Source organism: Nelumbo nucifera, chromosome 4, assembly GCF_055504915.1.
Source record: "Nelumbo nucifera cultivar China Antique chromosome 4, China Antique-T2T, whole genome shotgun sequence".
Taxonomy (NCBI): domain Eukaryota; kingdom Viridiplantae; phylum Streptophyta; class Magnoliopsida; order Proteales; family Nelumbonaceae; genus Nelumbo; species Nelumbo nucifera.
In genome coordinates, this window is record NC_142652.1 from 845,941 (window position 1) to 865,983 (window position 20,043).

General features: G+C 41.3%; 1 protein-coding gene across 1 annotated transcript in view; it reads left to right on the forward strand.

Annotated features, from left to right (window-relative positions):
* The window catches only part of LOC104591937 (Gut esterase (DUF1350)), a 97,649-nt gene that overhangs the window by 13,086 nt on the left and 64,520 nt on the right, over nucleotides 1-20,043 (forward strand). Inside the window, exon 2 of the mRNA XM_010251093.3 lies at nucleotides 18,959-19,028. Within this exon, the coding sequence (XP_010249395.1) occupies nucleotides 18,959-19,028 (70 nt within the window). The remainder of the gene's footprint in view (nucleotides 1-18,958; nucleotides 19,029-20,043) is intronic.

Genomic DNA, 20,043 nt, shown 5'->3' on the forward strand with positions numbered 1-20,043 from the left:
CTTACGGCCAGACTTGACTGTGAATCCTTTGGAAGGTGCGGCTGAGCACTGTTTATGTTCTCACAAAGGTTTTCCTAACCCTACGATTAAAACCCTAATTCTGCTTCAGCATTACAGGTTGTTTTCTAAGTGGTTTCTAGACCTGCTTCGTCTTCCAAGCCTGTTTTGGGGGTGAGAACTGTTATCGGACTGATTATATTCTGACTGCCGATTGGTTTTAGATCAGATCTAAACTGATTTCATACAGATTTTTGACTGTGATCAGTTATTTAAGTGTTGTTTTCTATTGCAGTAGCCCTAATAGTTCTTAATTACTGATTCTTAACCAAGAATGGAGTTCAAAAATCAGGGGGAAGGTGTCTTTGGGAACAACAGTTCTGGTAATATGTTTGAGATTGTGTTTCAGATTACAATTGTGCGATTTGACGGATCCAATTACTTGGAATGGGCCCAATCGGCCATGATGGCTATTGGGGGAAGGGGAAAACTTAGCTACCTATTGGGAAATGTGAAAGAACGTTCCAAGGAGGACCCGATGTATACCAAGTGGGTTCAGGAGAACTACTTGGTTATGACATGGCTGTGCAACTCTATGCAACCACATATCAGTCGAAATTACTTGTGGGCAAAGACAGCCAAGGAGATATGGGATGTCATGAAAGAGACCTACTCCGAACCCCTTAATATTGCTAGAGCCTATGAACTGAAGTGTGAGGTAAATAACCTCAAACAATGAGAGAAACCAGTCTCTGTTTATTTCTCTACCTTGAAATATCTATGGCATGAAATTGACCATCTGGAGACTCTTGAGTGGGAAAGTCCAAAAGATGCACAGACCCATAGAAAGCAAGTCGAGACCAATAGGGTGTTTGAATTTCTGGCTGGCCTGAATTCTGATTATGACATTGTGAGACAACAGATATTGACAAGAGACAGTGTGACCTTATCTCAAGCCTACTCCCTGGTGCATAGTGAAGAGACTAGAAGAAAGGTTATGATGCAACATCAGTCATTCCCCCCATCCCTAGCAGTAGTTAAACCTAAGTTTGGGGGTGATACAAAAAGGGACATGAAGAAGGAAGATAAGCGGGATCTAGTATGTGAACATTGTAAGAAACCCAAGCATACGAAAGATACATGTTGGAAGTTGCACCCTCATTTAGTCCCAGCAAAACTAAGGAATAAAAGGGGTAATGCTCATATGGCTGTGAATACCGATTCTGAATCCTCATCGGGCATAAAAGGCACGCCCTAGATACCTTAGCTGCTGTTCGGGCTGCCCTAATATAGTTGGAAAAGGAGGTTGGGAATTCAGCTTAGTCATCTCAGTCACCATCAGCCCTTGCCACATTAGCATTTGCTCATTCAGGTACTCGGGCCTCAGCTTACCATGCTTCAGCTCCAGGTAACACTGAACATTGTTGGGTAATAGACTCAGGTGCATCTGACCATATGACTAGCTTGCCATCACTGTTCACTACTTATCACTTATCTTCTGGTAGAGATAAAGTATCCATTGCTGATGGCTCCCTTGTTACCATTTCTGGCAAGGGTGACATCAAGTTATCTGATACTATCTCCTTATCCTCAGTCTTGCATGTTCCTAAACTTGATACTAATTTGCTTTCATTTAGTAGTATTACAAAACATCAGAATTGTTCAGTAACCTTTTTCCCTAACTGATATGTTTTTCATGACTTGGAGACGAGGAAGGTGATTGGGACTGGCCGTGAGACGAATGGGATCTATCTGCTTGGAGAGAGTTCTCATTGGAAAGAGCCTGTGGATAAGAAGTCTTTTGTCTCTCAGTCTGTGAGTCCGGTTATGCTCTGGCATAATCGGTTAGGTCATTTATCTTTTCGGTCTTTGAAGAGTCTGTTGAGATGTCAAATTTGAGATGTGAGAGTTATGAGCTTGCCAAACATTGTAGAACATCTTATTCTTTGAGTAATAAAAGAAGTGGTAATTCTTTTGATATTGTGCACACCGATGTTTGGGGCCCGTATCACATCCCTTCTATGGGGGGGTACAGATATTTTCTATTGTTTGTTGATGACTATACCCGTTTTTTCTTGGGTCTACCTTATGCGTTATCGAGATGAGGTTCCCGCTCTGACCCAAAACTTTCATCAGATGATTTTAACCCAATTTGGCGTCAAAATCAAAATCCTTAGATCTGATAATGCAAAAGAATACTTTGCCAAGCCACTGGCCTCTTATCTACTCGATCATGGGGTTATTCACCAGAGCACTTGTCCTCATACACCACAGTAGAATGGGGTTTCCGAGAGGAAGAATAGGCACATTTTGGAGGTGGCTAGATGCATTATGTTTACCTCCAATGTGCCTATCCGTTTCTGGGGTGATGCTATCCTCACGACAGTGTATCTCATTAATCGGGTTCCCTCACGGGTTCTTGACATGAAGCCTCCGTTTACCCTTCTATTCCCAGACAAGGAGTTGTTTACTGTTCCTCTTAAAACCTTTGGTTGCACCTGCTTTGTTTAGATTCTTGGACATCATCATTCCAAATTTGACCCTAAGGCCTCCAAATGCATATTTCTCGGTTATGCACAATCTCAAAAGGGTTATTGCTGAAGGGATGAGATATCCATCGTATGGACGCCCGAATCTTGCAGAATAGAATGGGCGAATTTCAAAAATTTCTCTCCATCCTACTGGGAATCGTATTCCCTATTTTAGAAAAATCATATTTTTCAATGATCAATCTTGAACCATGAACCGAACCAGATCTGAACAAAAGTAGTAGGAGAGGGATATACTTGATACGGAGAAATAATATCTCCCAACGAAGGTGTTCACGCCTAAGGAAGGATCCAAAGACTACTCCCACTGAAGATGGCGCAGTGCAGGATGGAGCAGAATCAGCAGTGTTCTTTCCAAGAACCTAATCCTTCGCAAGAATTAGCAGGATGGCACGTGAGCACAGCTTCCTATCAGTCCCTTCACAAGGAACTGATATCAAGATCGAATCTTGATTTCTCCCACTGAACTGGAGATCGAACTGGCAGGTGTGACGGCGACAGGAAGGAGGCGACAAGAGAGAATTTTCGCAGATGTGCTGAATTCTCTCTTCTAGGATTTCAGCTCTGAAGACAGGATGAGATGTGTGTCAAAAGGCTGCCGCCCCCTCCTCCTTTTATAACCTTAAAGGGATCAGCTCCTAATCCCATTAGGAGTTGCTGATCCAAATCATATTTGGATCAGACTTCCCTTTAAGTGATAAGGGTAAACCCTTATCTTATCTGCAGATTATATCAGCCTACTCCTAATCTCATTTGGAGGTTTCCAGATTTGAATCACATTCAGATCTAGACTCTCTGAGTGGATAGGGTTCAGACCCAATCCTATCTACTAATCCAATCTCAGAATTCGCCCCTTATTTAACTGATCAAATCAGCCCAGTTCAAAATGGGTTTTAGGCCCATTAAGGTTATGTGCTCACTTAGCCTTCCAAACTGCTGCCCAGTTGGACTTCCTTGTATGGCGTGGGACCCAAACATTGATCTACATCAGCCACATGGGTTTAGCCCAGCCTTTGTTACAAGGCCTGGCCGAATACACTGTTATGGACAGTGCACCCCCTGAAACCCATCACATGGGCTCTATGGGCCCAACACTTACCCTAAGTGGTCCCTGGGCCAAGCCACCTTGTAACACCCAGGGACTGTGGGCAGATGCAAGATTAGCCCATCAGGCATTACCCTCAATGGTCTTACACTTAACCTCTCAGCCCATAATGATCAAACACTGCCCGACAAGAGAGGACCTCTCCATCGGCTGCAAGGAACAGTGCTGCACTCTATACTCACATGGATCCCGGTAATTAAAACCTTTTGCAAACGTTTGGAAACCATAATATATATACTTTTATATCTCATATAAAATATATTTTGCAAAACAAATCTCAACAATTGAAATCGGTTGCCAGCAGTCTTGGTTTCCATTAGAGAGAGTGCATCCCCGATCATTACCTTTGTCCGACAAAGGGGCTGATCCTGTCACTATGATCACCCACTCAGATGAATTCTCAGACTGTCCCAACACACCCAGGTTTTGACCCCCGCTAAGGATCTCACTGATTGGCATATCAAAGACAGCCTGATCTGACACCTAGTGCAGTATCATAATCGAGTCTAGGGGTCAGGTGTAACTTTCCAGTTTTGCCCATCAATCTCCAAGGTCCAGGGCAATACTGGAAATCTGGTCCGGGTTCAAAGATTCAATCAATCCTACACTGCATGTGCCTTGGGTATCACCCTGGCAGTTGAGACAGGCCACCCCAACATTTGGTAGCACACCAGTGTCAGCCTTGGCAGGATAAATCTCCCCAGACTTATCCAATGGTTGTGAACATTCTAAACTAACACGAGTCTCATAAGTGTCCGGTTTAAGGGTATTACACAGAAACACACCACAGGAACATGAATCAAATATGTACTTTATTCATTTACAATAAATTCATAATGTACATCATTCTGATTGGAGCTAAGGGCATACAACTGTCTAACAATTGCTGCTATGATCCTGTTTCGGGGAGGAGATTTGTTTCAATGGATGTCACCTTCTTTGAGGAGGTACCCTATTATCCTAGGGCTTCTCCTCAGGGGGAGAGTAGTGAGAATATGGGTCTTTTTCCTCAGGTGGAGCGCAGTGAGAGTGGGGTTAACTCATCTGAGGTTCCTTTACCCATTTCATTGAGTGATGAGGGCTGTAATGGTGAGGGTTGTTAGAGGGATCAGGAGTTGAAAGTCTATCACAAGCGATGGAGGCAGGTTGATTTCGGTCATCAACAGTCTAGGCCGGCCCCAGTTCCTTCTGCGGATCCAGATCCAGGTACTACAGTCCCCTACTCGGGTCCAAGACCCACTGAGATACCTTCTACTGTTGCTACTTCCCTTCCTTTGGATGACCTTGACCTCCCTATTGCAGTCCGTAAAGGGAAACGACGTTGCACCACATCCACAGCTCACTGCATTTCCCAGTTTCTATCCTATGATCGTTTCTCCTTCTTACAGGTCCTTTCTTACTTCCATTGCTAATATTCCTATCCCCAGAACAGTTGAAATGGATGCCCTTTTGAAAAATAATACTTGGGAGCTAGTTGACCTACCCAAAGGAAAGAAACCGGTTGGATGCAGATGGGTATTTACTGTGAAACATAATGTTGATGGCTCCATTGAAAGGTACAAAGCCCGGTTGGTTGCAAAAGGATTTATTCAAACTAATGGTATAGACTACTTGGAGACTTATGCCCCAATAGCCAAGATGACCACTATTCGAGTTCTATTAGCCCTTGCAGCAAGTTACTCTTGGCCCTTGTTCCAGATGGACGTTAAAAATGCCTTTTTGAATGGAGACTGTTGACAGTTGTTTGTGTATTCAAGTTTAGTACCACAAGGGTACTGTTGTAATTTCACTTATGTTTATATTGTTCGACTGGACTAGTATAAATAATAATTTCTTTCATTCGCCCCCTAAGTTCTGGAGGGCTTTCAGTCTCTCGACTCACCTCTCTTCTCTCTTCTCTCCTCTCTTCTCTTGCTCTTGCTCAACATGGTATCAGAGCAAGTCGTTCAGGCCTGAAGGGTGGTGTCAAGCAAACTGCTATTGAAGTTACAGAGTCTTTTCATCTTCCAGCTCAGAAGTTGCACCTCTTGTCTGCTCAACTGTAGAGAGACTATTGTTTGAGGTTGTAGAGGGTGTTCTGTCTTCAGAAAGGCTATCATCTGAAACTAAAAGAAGTACTGGTCATCTTCTGTTCGGCTGCCTATTGTTTGAGGTTCGTAGAAGGAGTTCTGGTTTATAGGGAGACTATCATCTGAAACTGAAAAGAGGTACTATCATCCTTGTCTGTTCGGCTGCCTATTGTTTGATGAACTGTCCGGCTGCCCTATTGTTGTTTGTTCGGCTACCTATTGTTTAATGAACTATTCGGCTGCCCTACTGTTAAGTGATTGTATTCCTTAACACAGTGACTGTATTCAACCTTTTTTTTATTCGTATTGTGGACTGTTGATTGTCTGTTCAGCCGATTGATTGTCTGTTCAGCCGATTGATTGTCTGCTCAATATTAATCTTATTGATTGACTGTTCGGCTACCCTGTTGATCTCCTCGACTGATTAGCTATCAGGCCTACTAATTAGGTCATTCAGACGTGTTCTTGTACTACAACAGCAGTGTTCAGACTTGTTTCAGTGAAACCGTAGGTCAGAAGGACCTGTTTCAGTATTGCAACAACAGTGTTCAGTTTTTTGTTTGTTCTCAGTGAAACTGTAGGTCAGAAGGACCTGTTCATGGGTTTGTCATGATCAATTCCAAGTTCTTCCAGTAAGGACCTTAGCCACAACAATTCCGAGACTCCATGTGCCATGGCTCTATATTCTGATTTTGCGGAGGATCGGGCCACAACTGATTGTTTCTTACTCTTCCAAGAGACAACATTACCAGCCACCAGACTGCAATACTCTGAAGTAGATCTTCTATCATCAATATTTCCAGCCCAATCAACATCAGTATAGGCTTCAAGTTTTAGATGACCATGCTTGGTAAATAGAATTCCTTTTCCTGGAGAGCCTTTCAGATAGCACAAAATCCATTTTGTTGCTGCCATATGGGTATCTCTAGAAGCATGCATGAACTGGCTAATGCAACTGACAGCATACGCAATATCTAGCCTAGTCATGCACAGGTACAGAAGCTTCCCAAGAAGTCTCTGAAAGACCCCTTTGTCTTCCAACAAAGTTCCATCCGAAGCTGAAAGTTTGTGACTCATATCAATAGGAGTTGCAGCTGGTCTTGCACCCATTTTTCCAGTTTCAAACAACAAATCAAGGACATATTTCCTCTGGGAAATAAGAATCCCATCCCTGGATCTGGCAACTTCTATGCCAAGGAAGTATCTCAACTCCCCCAGATCCTTAATCTCAAATTCTGTACGAAGGAAAGACTTAAGGGCCAAAATGCCTGAGGCATCATCACCAGTCACTATAATGTCATCAACATACACAATGAGATACACTGCTAGAGATCCACTTTTCTTCACAAAAAGAGTATGATCTGACTGTGTCTGAACATAGCCGAATTTAACAAGTGCAGCTCTAAATCTCTCAAACCAGGCTCTAGGAGATTGTTTGAGGCCATAAAGAGATTTCTTCAGTTTACATACCTTTCCTTGCATATCTTTCCCATACATTCCTGGAGGAAGACACATGTAGACCTCCTCATGTAAGTCACCATTCAGAAATGCATTCTTTACATCTAACTGATAGAGAGGCCAATCAAAGTGAGCTGCCAGAGATAAAAGAACCCTCACAGATGTCATCTTAGCAACAGGGGCAAAAGTCTCCAGATAATCAATCCCATATGTCTGTGTGTAGCCTTTTGCAACAAGTCTGGCCTTGTACCTCTCAATAGTCCCATCAGCCCTGTATTTAATGGTAAAAACCCACTTGCACCCAACTGGATCCTTCCCTTCAGGCAAATCCACCACCTCCCAAGTACCATTTTCATGTAGAGCATCCATTTCAGTCTGCATGGCATCTCTCCATTCTGGAATCCCAAGAGCTTCTGATACAGACCTAGGAATGGGGTTAGAAGCAATTGAAGAGAGGTAGGCACAGTATGAGGGGGAAAGTAGGTCATAAGAAAGGTATTTGGAAATGCAGTGTGCAGTACACTTCCGCTTTCCTTTCCTAACAGCAATGGGGACATCAAGATCTGGGAAGGATGATTCCAAGGGAGCTGAAGCAGTACCTGTTATCTCATCTATGATTGGGAATGTATGAGCCTCATCTGTTGTAGGGGAAACCACTTGCTCATTCCTGGATCTCTGCCTTTGATACACTTTGGGATTATGGGTAGGACGAGGAGGTAAAGAAATAGGAGCACTAGGACAAGAGGAATGAGGTGGCTGATCCTCCTTTGATTCATTAGGTGAGGATACAAGTTTGTCAAGAGACTCAACTGGGACAGGATGGGGAAGAGCAAAGACTTGTGGCAGACTCTCCCCCTATTGACAATGTCCTTCCTGAGAGGAACCATAAAAAGGAGAAAGTTCATCAAATGTAACATCTATAGAGACATGTCGGGTGCCAGTCTTTGGATCAAAACAACAATAACCCTTTTGTGTGGGGGAGTAACCAAGGAAGATGCATTTGTGGGCTTTTGGTTTAAACTTATGTCTCTGCACACTTGGAATGTGAACATAACAGGTACAACCAAACACACGAAGAGGAATTGGGAAGAGATCCTTGTCTGGATGAAGAAGACTGAAGGGGGATTTAAACCCTAAAAACCCTGGATGGCATACGGTTTATGAGATAGGTTGCAGTAAGTACAGCATCACCCCAAAATCTTGTAGGAACATATGAGGCAAATAAAAGGCTCCTTGCAACTTCAACAATATGTCTATTTTTTCTCTCAGCAACTCCATTTTGTTCAGGGGTTCTAACACAGGAGCTTTGGTGAATAACCCCCATGTCAGAGAGATACAAGGATAAACTCTTCTCAAAATACTCTTTTGCATTGTCAGATCTAAAAACCTTAATTCTGGTATCAAATTGAGTTAAAACAAACTCATGAAATTGCCTCACAAGTCTTGGGACTTCATCTCGGGATTTCATTAAGTATATCCAAGTGAATCTAGAGAAGTCATCAATAAATAGGATAAAATATCTATAACCCCCCATAGAGGATAAGTGGTAAGGCCCCCACACATCAGAGTGAACAATATGAAAAGGAAAAGAAGATCTTTTTTTGCTCATAGGGTAATTTTTTCTACAATGCTTTGACAACTGACATGACTCACAATTGAGGCTGGACACACTGACTCCCTTAAACAGTTTGGGAAGTAAATGACTTAAAGCAGAAAAAGGTAAATGACCCAACCGACAATGACTCAACATAATTTGACTGACAGACTCTGAAGAAGTAGAACCAAAAGCAACATTCTTGGGATGATCAAAGCATTGGCTAGGGGTGTCGAGCAAGTATATTCCATTCGCTTCATGGCCACTCCCAATCACCTTCCGAGACTTCAGGTCCTGAAACACACAGTGAGAAGGAAAAAATGTTACACAGCAATTCAATGACTTGGTCAAGCTACTTACAGATAATAAGTTGGTATTTAACTTAGGTACATGAAGAGTGGAAGATAGGAGTAAGGAGTCTGTAGGCTTGATAGTTCCCTTGCCAGAAATAGGGGCAAGAGAACCATCAACTAAGGTGATTTTGTCACGACCAGGAAGCAAATCATATGAAACAAACAAAGTGGAGAGGTTGGTCATGTGATCAGAAGCACCGGAGTCTATGATCCAAGGGGTCTTGGGATTACCTGAGGTGGATGCATGGTTAGCAGAAGCCCTTATACCTGAGTGAGCAAATGCGGTGGTGGCTGGACTTCCAGAAGGGTTGGATGGTGAAGTTACACCTTCAAGCTGGCTGATCATCTTTCCAAACTTTTCATATTCAGCTTTCATGGCTGCCAATTGTCCACTGGCAGACTCAACCTCTGTATCTGTACTTGTGGCTGCATGTGCACTTCCTGACTTTCTACTATCATTCTTCTTCTGGAATCGGATAGGGACAAGACTGGGATGCAATTTCCAGCACTTGTCCTTGGTGTGTTTCGGCTTCTTGCAATATTCACACACCACCTCCTTTCCCATGCCACTAGGAGCTCCTGTAACCCCTTTGGGTTTAATTCCCATATTTGCAAAATGATCATTGGTACTGACTCCTTGAACCTGCACTTGCCTCCTACTTTCTTCACTACTGACCAGAGCATATGCTTGAGACAATGAAACATCTTCCTTGGACAAGATGTTGTGCTTTGTAATGTCATATTCAGAATTCAGCCCTGTCAAGAACTCAAAGACCCTATTCCTTTCAACCAATTTCCTGTATGTTTCAGCATCCTTAGGGGTATCCCATGTCACATCCTCTATCAAATCAATCTCTTGCCATAGAGATTTTAGGGCTGAGAAGTATGCTGCAAGTGACTTCTCCCCCTGTCTTAGATTCTTCACATCACTTCTCAGTTTGTAGGCTCTGGCAACATTCAACTTCTGGGAGTAAGTTTTTGCAACACTATCCCAGATTTCTTTAGCCGAGTTCATCCACAGATAATGCTGACTAATATGTGGCTGCATTGAGTTCACAAGCCACCCAATCACTGTGTAGTTTTCTTGCACCCATCTCTCATAAGATGGATCATCCTCTGGAGGAGCTTTCTTGCTCCTAGAAATAAAACCCCATTTTCCTTTGCTACAAATATGGATTTTCACTAATTGTGATCAAGCCAAGTAGTTGGTCCCATCAAACTTAACTGTAGTTACAGCTAGCATAGAATCGGTTGGGGTTCCCAAAATCTGTCCATATTCAGCAGCATTCTTGTTTTCAAGGCTTGAGAAGTCTATCATGTAATTGAATAGGCAACAACAACTAGATCACAGAATCAGTTCAATCTTGATAATTGTGACAGTCCAGTTCGATGGTAGTTCTTTCTATACTGTTTCAGCCTTCAAAGAACACCCAACAAACCTCCAATCACAAGGTATTTCAGGTTCCCAACAGCTGTTGTCCCAAAGAGAAGAAAAAAATGTCACAGTCCTTAAGAGACCTTTTGTCGAACACTCAGTGTGCAGTAGTTAACAGCCTACTGTTAACTAGAAGAAAACCACTTCAAAGTGTTCAGTATCGGTCCAAGAAGAGGCTGGGATGAAGATGAGACTAGTATCACTTAGTTTAGATCAGTTTCAGCAGCTTAACAGTCCAATAATCAGCCTAATAGCACTTCCAAAACAACCCAGAAATTTCTGAGTAGAATCAGTCCAGCAATAGTGGACCGAATGGAGGTGGGCTTTGAATGCTTTAACAGTCCTCCCAAACAACAAAAAAATAACCCAGCAAAGGACTGAGAAAAAACTTACAGTAAGAGAGTCTCTGGTTTGAACTATAAACCAGGCCGAACACTTGTTCTCTGAGATAACTTCGAAATTCTTTTTCTCTGATTTCAAATCAGGCCAAACAACTTGCTCTCTGATTCTTCCTGGTCACCAAACCCTTCTCCAAGTGTATAGAAACTTGAGCACCCTCCAATGACCTCCAAGAACCAGGCGGATGACTGTAAACTTTCAGCCCTAGAACCTCCTCGTGCAGTTGGCTGAACTAGAACCACATGAGGGACACGCCAAGCAATGGCCTGTTCTGATACCAAGTTGAAAAACAATCCACTTGATGTATGGAACTGTTTGAGATTAGATGCAAAATAGAAAATAAACAAACAAGAGAGGAAGAGAAGAGAGAGTTGGCGGCAATGAGTGTTAGAGAGTAAGAGGTTCGAACTTAACCTCTCTCTAACACTCTAAACATCTTATTAATAAGTTAATCTTTGACAAATTACAGAGAGGCCCTTGAGTGGGCAGGAAAATACAAAAAATAGAACATTACAGAGTATGGGCTCAGAATAAGGCCCAAAACAAAGAGAAACATAACATAACATGAAATGATAGTCTATGGGCCATTCGACCCATCTTCTCTACAATTACTTAGACTTAACATTTGTCTGGAAGGAATTGGATCACTACTAGAGTGTGGATTGGAAGTGTGATGAGGATGCTAAGAAGTACAAGCAGCTTGTCTCCCAGCAAAGGGTGTTTGCATTCTTACATGGTCTGAATCCTATGTATGAATCTATCAGGGTTCAGATTCTCAGCTCTAAGGATCTCCCATCTGTTCAGGAAGTCTATGCTCTTGTATAGTCTGAAGAAAGCAAGAGAAATTTGATGAACAACCCTGGTGGGGATGCTGTTGTGTTGGTTGCAAAAGGGGGTGTCTCTACTGGTGTGGGATCTTCTTCCCGGAAAGGAGATCTCCAGAAAAAAACAGAAGAAAAGGAAAAATTGTGGTGCACTCATTGCCAGAAACCCCGACACACCAAAGATACCTGTTGGGATCTTCATGGGAAACCAAAATGGGCTCAAGATCTGACTAAGAAGCAAGGTTCAGAGGTGAATAAGAAGTACGGACAGCAAAGTACAAAGAAACATCACATGGCCAACATGGCTACTCGGGAGAATCAGCCCCCCATTTCTACTGTGACTCAGACACCTCTCACTGGACCTGACCCGAGGGAGGACATTATGAATTCCTTCCGTGACCATTTAGAGCTCTATGGTAGAGCAATTCGTCAGATGGATGCTCCTCCCTCAACCTCATTTGCATCTACGTCAGGTAACCCTGCCACTGCTTTCCATGTTGCTTCTCACACCCCTGACTCTCCATGGATCATTGATTCTGGAGCATCAAAACATATGACTGGTACATCCTCTTACTTTCAAACCTATCACCCTCTTTCTAGAAGAGACAAGGTGAGACTAGCCGATGGATCATACTCTTCCATAGCTGGTTAAGGAACTCTCTCTCTTCCTCTTGGTCTTACCCTTTCTGATGTCCTTCATGTTCCAAAATTTCCCATTAATTTGTTCTCTGTTAGTAGTGTTACTAATTCCTTGAATTGCTCAGTGACTTTTTTCCCTTCTCATTGTGTGATTCAGGATCTGGCCTCGGGGAGGACGATTGGTAGGGGTCGTATGGCTGATGGACTTTACATGCTGGAGAATAAGGCTGGTCTTCATGTTACAGAGTCTATGGGTCAGTCTATGAGTTAGTCCTGTAAGAAAAAGGTCTATTTATGGCATTGTCGTCTTGGTCATTTGTCTTTTGAGTCTTTGAAAGTTGTATTCCCATAACTGTTTGTCAATGTCTGTTTCTGATTTTTCTTGTCAAACGTATCAGTTAAGTAAGCATTCTAGAACTCATTTTCTTCAAAGAAATAGTAAATCTAAATCTCCGTTTCACATTGTTCATTCTGATGTATGGGGCCCTGTTACTTTACCATCTGAGAGTGGCTACAAGTATTTCATTACCCTCATTGATGATTATTCTAGATATACTTGGGTATACCCGATGCGAACCAGGGAAGAAGTACCAAAAATCATTCAAGATTTCCAGCGGATGATCTTCACTCAATTTCAAACTGAAATCCAAATTTTTCAATCAGACAATGCAAAAGAATTTTTTCATAGTGACCTCACGGAGTTTTTTGTTTCGCATGGTTCCCTTCACCGTATCTCTTGTGGCCGCACACCACAACAAAATGGTGTGGCTGAACGGAAGAACCGACATCTCCTTGAAGTGGCTCGGGGTTTACTTTTTCATATGAATGTTCCCAAACGGTTTTGGCTTGAAGCTGTTCTTTGTTCCACTTACCTTATAAATCGTATGCCCTCTCGTCGGTTAGAGTACAAAACCCCACATCAACTTCTCTTTCCTAAGGCTCCTCTTCTTTCTATTCCTCCTCGTGTCTTTGGTTGCCGGTGTTTTGTCCAAAATCTGTCTCCCACCCGTGGGAAATTGGATTCTCATGCTATCCCTTGTATATTTCTTGGTTACTCCTTCACTCAAAAGGGATACCGTTGTTTTGATCCTGTTTCTCGTAAATTCTATGTCTCCATGGATGTTTCTTTCTTTGAAGATGAGACTTTCTATTCTGTTTCTCCTCAGGGGGAGTGTAGGCATGAGGAGAAACTGGTTCAGCTTCCCTCTCTCCCTGACCCTCCGCCTTTTCGTGTTTTTTCTCGTCGTCGCAAAGGCCAACCAAATTCAAGAGCTGTAGAGAATCTGGAAGTTGTTCCTCCAGTGCCACCAGACTCCTCGGGGGAGGATCATACTCACTCAGGTATTTTGGCTCCCAATGATGTTCTTGAATCTATTGAAAATGATTTCTCTACTGCTAATGATCTTGACCGCCCTATTGCTCACAGGAAGGGTGTTAGATTGTGCACCACTAAACATCCCATTTCCAACTTTGTCTCCTATGAGAACATTTCACCCTCATTCCGTGCTTTCCTTACCTCTATTGACAGTGTCCCTATCCCTAAGAATGTGGCAGAAGCTCTTTCAGTTCCTGAGTGGAGAAATGCCATGAGGGAAGAAATTAATGCCCTTCACAAAAATGGCACATGGGAACTTGTTGATCTTCCTAAGGGAAAGGTTCCAGTTGGATGCAAATGGGTGTTCACAGTCAAGCATAAGGCTGATGGAACAGTGGAAAGGTATAAAGCTTGCTTAGTGGCAAAGGGATTTACTTAAGTGTATGGAGTTGATTATGCAGAAACTTTTGCCCCCGTTGCCAAGATGAATTCCATTAGAGTCCTTTTCTCTCTTGCGGCTAATCTGGATTGGGTTTTACACCAGCTTGACATCAAGAATGCATTCTTGAATGGTGACCTTGAAGAGGAAGTGTACATGATTCAACCTCCTGGTTTTCTAGCTCAAGGCAATGAACAGAAAGTGTGCAAGTTGAAGAAGTCCTTATACGGGCTGAAACAATCACCAAGAGCTTGGTTCAGCAGATTCCATGTGGTAGTTCAACAGAAAGGATACAGGCAATGTCAATCAGATCACACACTGTTTGTGAAAAGAGGAGAAGGTAAAATTGCTGCTCTAATTGTATATGTGGATGACATAATTGTTACTAGTGACTGGGAGGATGAAATTCAGAGATTGAAGTCGCCCGATCAAAGAAGGGTATCTTCATTTCTCAAAGGAAATATGTCCTAGATTTACTTCTGGACACTGGGAAGATGGGGGTGAAGCCAGTTGACTCTCCCATTGACCTCAACCATAAATTAGGTGACAGCTGTGGTGAACCTCTCAAGGATGTGAAACAGTTTCAGAGGCTTGTAGGGAGATTGTTATACCTTTCTATGACTCGCCCAAACATTGCATATGCTGTTGGTGTCCTCAGTCAGTTCATGCATGCTCCTAGGTCTTCCCATCTTGAAGCAGCAGAGAGAATCCTCCGATATCTAAAGAAGTATCCGGGTAGTGGTTTGTTATTTCAAAAGCCCAAACATTTGAAAGTTGAAGTTTATACAGATGCAAATTGGGTTGGATCCCAAAATGACAGAAAGTCTACCAGTGGCTACTACACCTTTATAGGAGGCAACCTTGTTACATGGAGGAGTAAAAAGCAAAATGTGGTGACTAGATCCAATGCTGAAGCTGAATATCGTGCTATGGCCCACAGGGTTGCTGAAGGCATGTGGATAAAGAATTTGTTGGGGGAGTTGGGTTTCCCAGTGGCCAAACCTATAATTCTATTTTGTGATAACAAAGCAGCTATAAGCATTGCTGCCAATCCGGTGCTACATGATAGAACAAAGCACATCGAAGTTGACAAGCATTTTATCAGAGAGAAAGTTATCATAGGCGAAGTGTGTACCCCCTATGTCACTTCTGAGAACCAGCTTGTAGACATCTTTACAAAGGGTTTAAACCTTTCCAGACATCATGATCTTTGTGACGAGTTGGGCATGATTGATATCTATGCTTCAACTTGAGGGGGAGTGTTGACAGTTGTTTGTGTATTCAGGTTTAGTACCACAAGGGTACTGTTGTAATTTCACTTCTGTTTATATTGTTTGACTGGACTAGTATAAATAATAATTTCTTTCATTCGCCCCCTAAGTTCTGGAGGGCTTTCAGTCTCTCGACTCACCTCTCTTCTCTCTTCTCCTCTCCTCTCTTCTCTTGCTCTTGCTCAACAGAGACTTACAGGAAGAAGTCTACATGCAGTTGCCCCCTGGATTTTATGATGCAGAGACAGGTAAGAAGGTTTGTCGACTGAATAAGGTATTGTATGGAGTAAAGCAGTCCCCTAGAGCTTGGTTTGATAGATTCAGACTAGCCCTTGGAAAATCCAGCTATGTACAGGCCCAATCAGATCATACATTGTTTGTTAAAAGAGTGAACTCTTCCTTGACCTTGCTTGCTATATATGTGGATGATATTGTAGTGACAGGGAATAATAATAATGAGATTGAGTCCCTCAAACAGCTCCTTCACCAAGAGTTTGAGGTGAAAGATCTTGGTGCACTGCGATATTTTTTGGGTATTGAGGTTGCTAGATCTAAACATGGGATATTTATTTCTCAAGGAAGTATGTTCTAGATCTGTTGGCAGAAACTGGAAAGTTAGGTGTCAAGCCTACAAATACACCCATTGAACAAAATCACAAGATCAGTGCAGAGGGTGGAGAGCCTCTTGAAGACAAAGCTATGTTCCAACGGTTGGTTGGAAAGCTCCTATATCTCTGTCTCACACGGTCAGACATCAGTTGTGCAGTCAGTGTTATCAGCCAGTACATGCATTCCCCTAGAACTACTCATCTTCTTGCAGTTGAGAGAATATTAGCATACTTGAAGAGATGTCCAGGTAGAGGTATACTGTTCAAGAATAATAATCACATGAAGGTGGAGGTCTATATAAATGCTGATTGGGCTGGGTGTGTTGATGACAGGAGGTCTACCTCTGGATATTGTGCCCTTGTAGGAGGAAACCTTGTCTCTTGGAGGAGTAAGAAACAAAGTGTTGTTTCTCGCTCTAGTGCCAAAGTTGAATACAGATCAATGGCTAATGGAGTAGCTGAAATCCTATGGCTGAAATCACTACTTGAAGAGTTGGGTATTGATTATGAGAAGCCCTTGATGCTGTATTGCGATAATCAGGCGGCTATTAATATACCTCACAATCCGGTGCAGCATGACAGAACTAAACATATCGAAGTTGATCGACATTTTGTCAGAGAAAGGGTCTCATCACAAGAAGTGTGTCTCCCGTATATCACCTCCAACATGCAGCTCGCAAATCTTCTCACCAAGGCTGTTCCAAGGAAGAAGTTAGAGGCAGACCTATGCAAGTTGGGAATGACAAATATCTGTTCCCAACTTGAGGGGGTGTAGAGAACACTGATGTGGGCCCCACGGCTGTGGTCCCCACGGTGTTCGTAATATTTGTTAGTTATGTCAGTGTTAGTTGGTAGTTATTTTAGACAGCTTGTTATTTTAGTTTATTATTGTTTTATTTGCCATGTAAGCATTAAGGGCAATTCTGCCCTTTCCTACAATTAGTGAACATAACATATAAATATTGAGAGAGTGGCGGCGGCAGATTCATTCGATCTGTCCCTCCTTTTCAAAACCCTTGTGTACTTCTGCTTTCTTCTTCTTCTTCTCCCTCTTTCCTTCTACTTTTCTCAATCTGAAATCCTTTGGAATCCAAGACTGACTGTAGTCTTGATCGACTACTCCATTAAAGCATGTCTTGTATCTCCATCCATCTTATTTTTGGAACTCACCACTACCATCAAATTCACCTATCAGCTACATGTCTCTTAGCGTCAAATGAGTTGACATCTTTGACCTTCTCAATATCCATCGTGTCTCCTACCTTCTACCCTCCCCTAAGCTCTACAAGACTACAACTACCAATTGACCTTATACTCTTGGTTCAATTTCAAGCTCCTCTTCTCCATAAATCTCACCTACTTCTTGCCAATAAAGAAATCAGCTTCTAGCTGAGCAACTGATATGTCTGAAGTCTCTACTAGGGGTGTAAACGGATCGAATTTGAATCAGACCAGACAATATCCAAATTCGAATCTGATTAAAAAATTCGATATCTGATGAATATTGAAAATTAATATTTGATTTCGAATTTGATTAAATATTCGAATATTCACTTAGATTCGAATCGACTAATTAATTATTTTAGGTAATTAATAAATATATAAAATAAATATTTTATTTATATAAAGTACATAAATATATAAATTATTTATATAATTTAATTATCATATATATATACTATATAAAAATTTAAATATTTTATATATTATATATAAGACTTAAATAATTGGTCGAACTCAGATATTTATCGAATCGAATCAGGTCATATCCAAATTCAACCGATCAAATATTCGAATTATCTGAATTTGATTCGATTATGTCGAATCTCGAATTCGAAATTGGATTTTCGAATACCGTTGACACTCCTAGTCTCTACAAGAATCTAGCCTAACTAATCAGATTTCCAGTTAACACTTCTCCTATCAACCTCTGTATTCTCTTTATAGCATTTTGATAAGTAAATAGAAAATTTTCATTAATCAAAACAAAAGAAGGTACACCCAAGTAGGGTTTCGAGGCAACACCCACACATACACTAGATTATAAAAACTTTCCATATAACAATACATCAACAGAAAAAGCTGTCAAAGGTGTCATGCACCAAGCTTGAAGAAGTGGTTGCATAGGTTGTCAAAGAGCACTATTGATGTTCTCTTTATAGCATCACTGATCACTATGAAAGACATTAGATTTTTCTACTTCTTTGACATCAAAAACCAGTAAGCTATCGTCCACCCAAATGTGGATTTCTTTTTTTTCCTAATATCAGCAACAGAAATTACTTTCATTAATTGAGAATTAAATCATTACATAAAATACTGGAACTTAATCCAGCAACCCATTCATTTATATCCAGCCCATTACAATTCACCCGAATGTGGATTCAGAAACTGAAATTCCTTTCCTTCTCCAGACAGGATCTCATTGCCCTCTATTCTTGCCATTGACCTCAGTTTTTAAGTTTTCTTTACCTGAAGGAAAATTTTGTATTCAGATCAGATCTTACAGTCCATGATTCAAATCCTACCTTTTTCAGTGGTACACTAAGCCAAAATCTTATAGAATCCTAAAAGTGGGAAAGTAAATCTAAAAGGCAAGGCATGATAGATTCAAGTGGAACTGTTGGTGTTGAAATGACTATTTACCAGTTCCATGCATTATCATATAGAATCTATAAATGAAAAATAAACCTTAATGGCAAGGAATAGATTCAACTGGAATTAAGGATGCTGATATTGGCTATTTTCCACTTCCATGTATCTATACCATGAACCAATACAATAATGCTTTCTCACAAGAACTCCTTATGATTGAATTCATTTACCTATTTAGAAGAAAAATATAATGTTTTTATCTGGCCGGTATTTGAAAAAATAAATTAATTCTTATTTTCTAATTGCAGATTAATTACTGAAACTGCACGGCAATCCCAAAGTGGGTGGAGAACTTCAGGAGATTGGAGTGAAATTGAGGTCTTGTGAGCTCAACTTTTAGCTGTTACTTATGGATGGTTGTGGCTAGTAGTCTGTATATTTGAGTAGTAAAAAAATGTTTATACTTTGTGGTACTTTGTAAGTAGCATATCCATATGTCAAGTTTTCTTTGGAATCAGTAATGATTTTTCTGCTAAAGGTCTAAATATTTTCTGAATCATTAGAATATGAAATGGAGAGTACCTAAAACTAAAAGTGACTTAGCTGACCTGTTTGTAACAACAATTATCTATTCCATTTCTATTGGAATTGCACTCCTCTCAAGCAAGGTAGAACTAATTCAGGATTCACTCAAAATGCTGTGCATTTCATTCTGATCCACGCACTCATCGGGAAACCAATATTGAAAAACAAGTTTCCAATTAAAAAAAAATCAAATTAGAAAAGAACAACAGGGTGTCAGCTTATAATATTTGGTCCAGTTACAGGTCATAGAGTCAAATTTTGGGAAGAAACTTGGTCGGGTGATATGCCTCTTACTATGCAGTACCCTAGACTCTATGTTTTATCCCTACATAAAAATAGAAGTATTAGGGACCTTGTGACTCTTTCACCCAATGGGTTATCTTGGAATTTGGGACTCAAAAGAAACTTGAGGGAGGGGAAAAGTGAGGAAGTCTGCAGCTTATTAAAAACCTTAACCAAGTTTTCCTTCAATTAGAAGGTCATGGCAGTAGAGTTTGGTCACCAGATCCTATGGGCTATTTCACTTGTAAATCTTTCTTTAGAGTTCAATAATTCTCCTTCTGATCCTTATTCCTTTCCCTTTCTTGAGATCTGGAATTGACCCAGAACACCAAAATTTAAAGCATTTGTATGGGAAGCTACTCTTATAATCATAATACGTAATCAAAGAAAACGAAAATCATGGTACCTTTGCCCTCATGTGTGTGTTCTTGTGGGGGAAAGTGTTGAACATCTTTTTCTTTCTTGTCCCTAATCATCAATGGTGTGGACTGTGGAATCATTTTTTCACCCTCTTTGAATCAATATG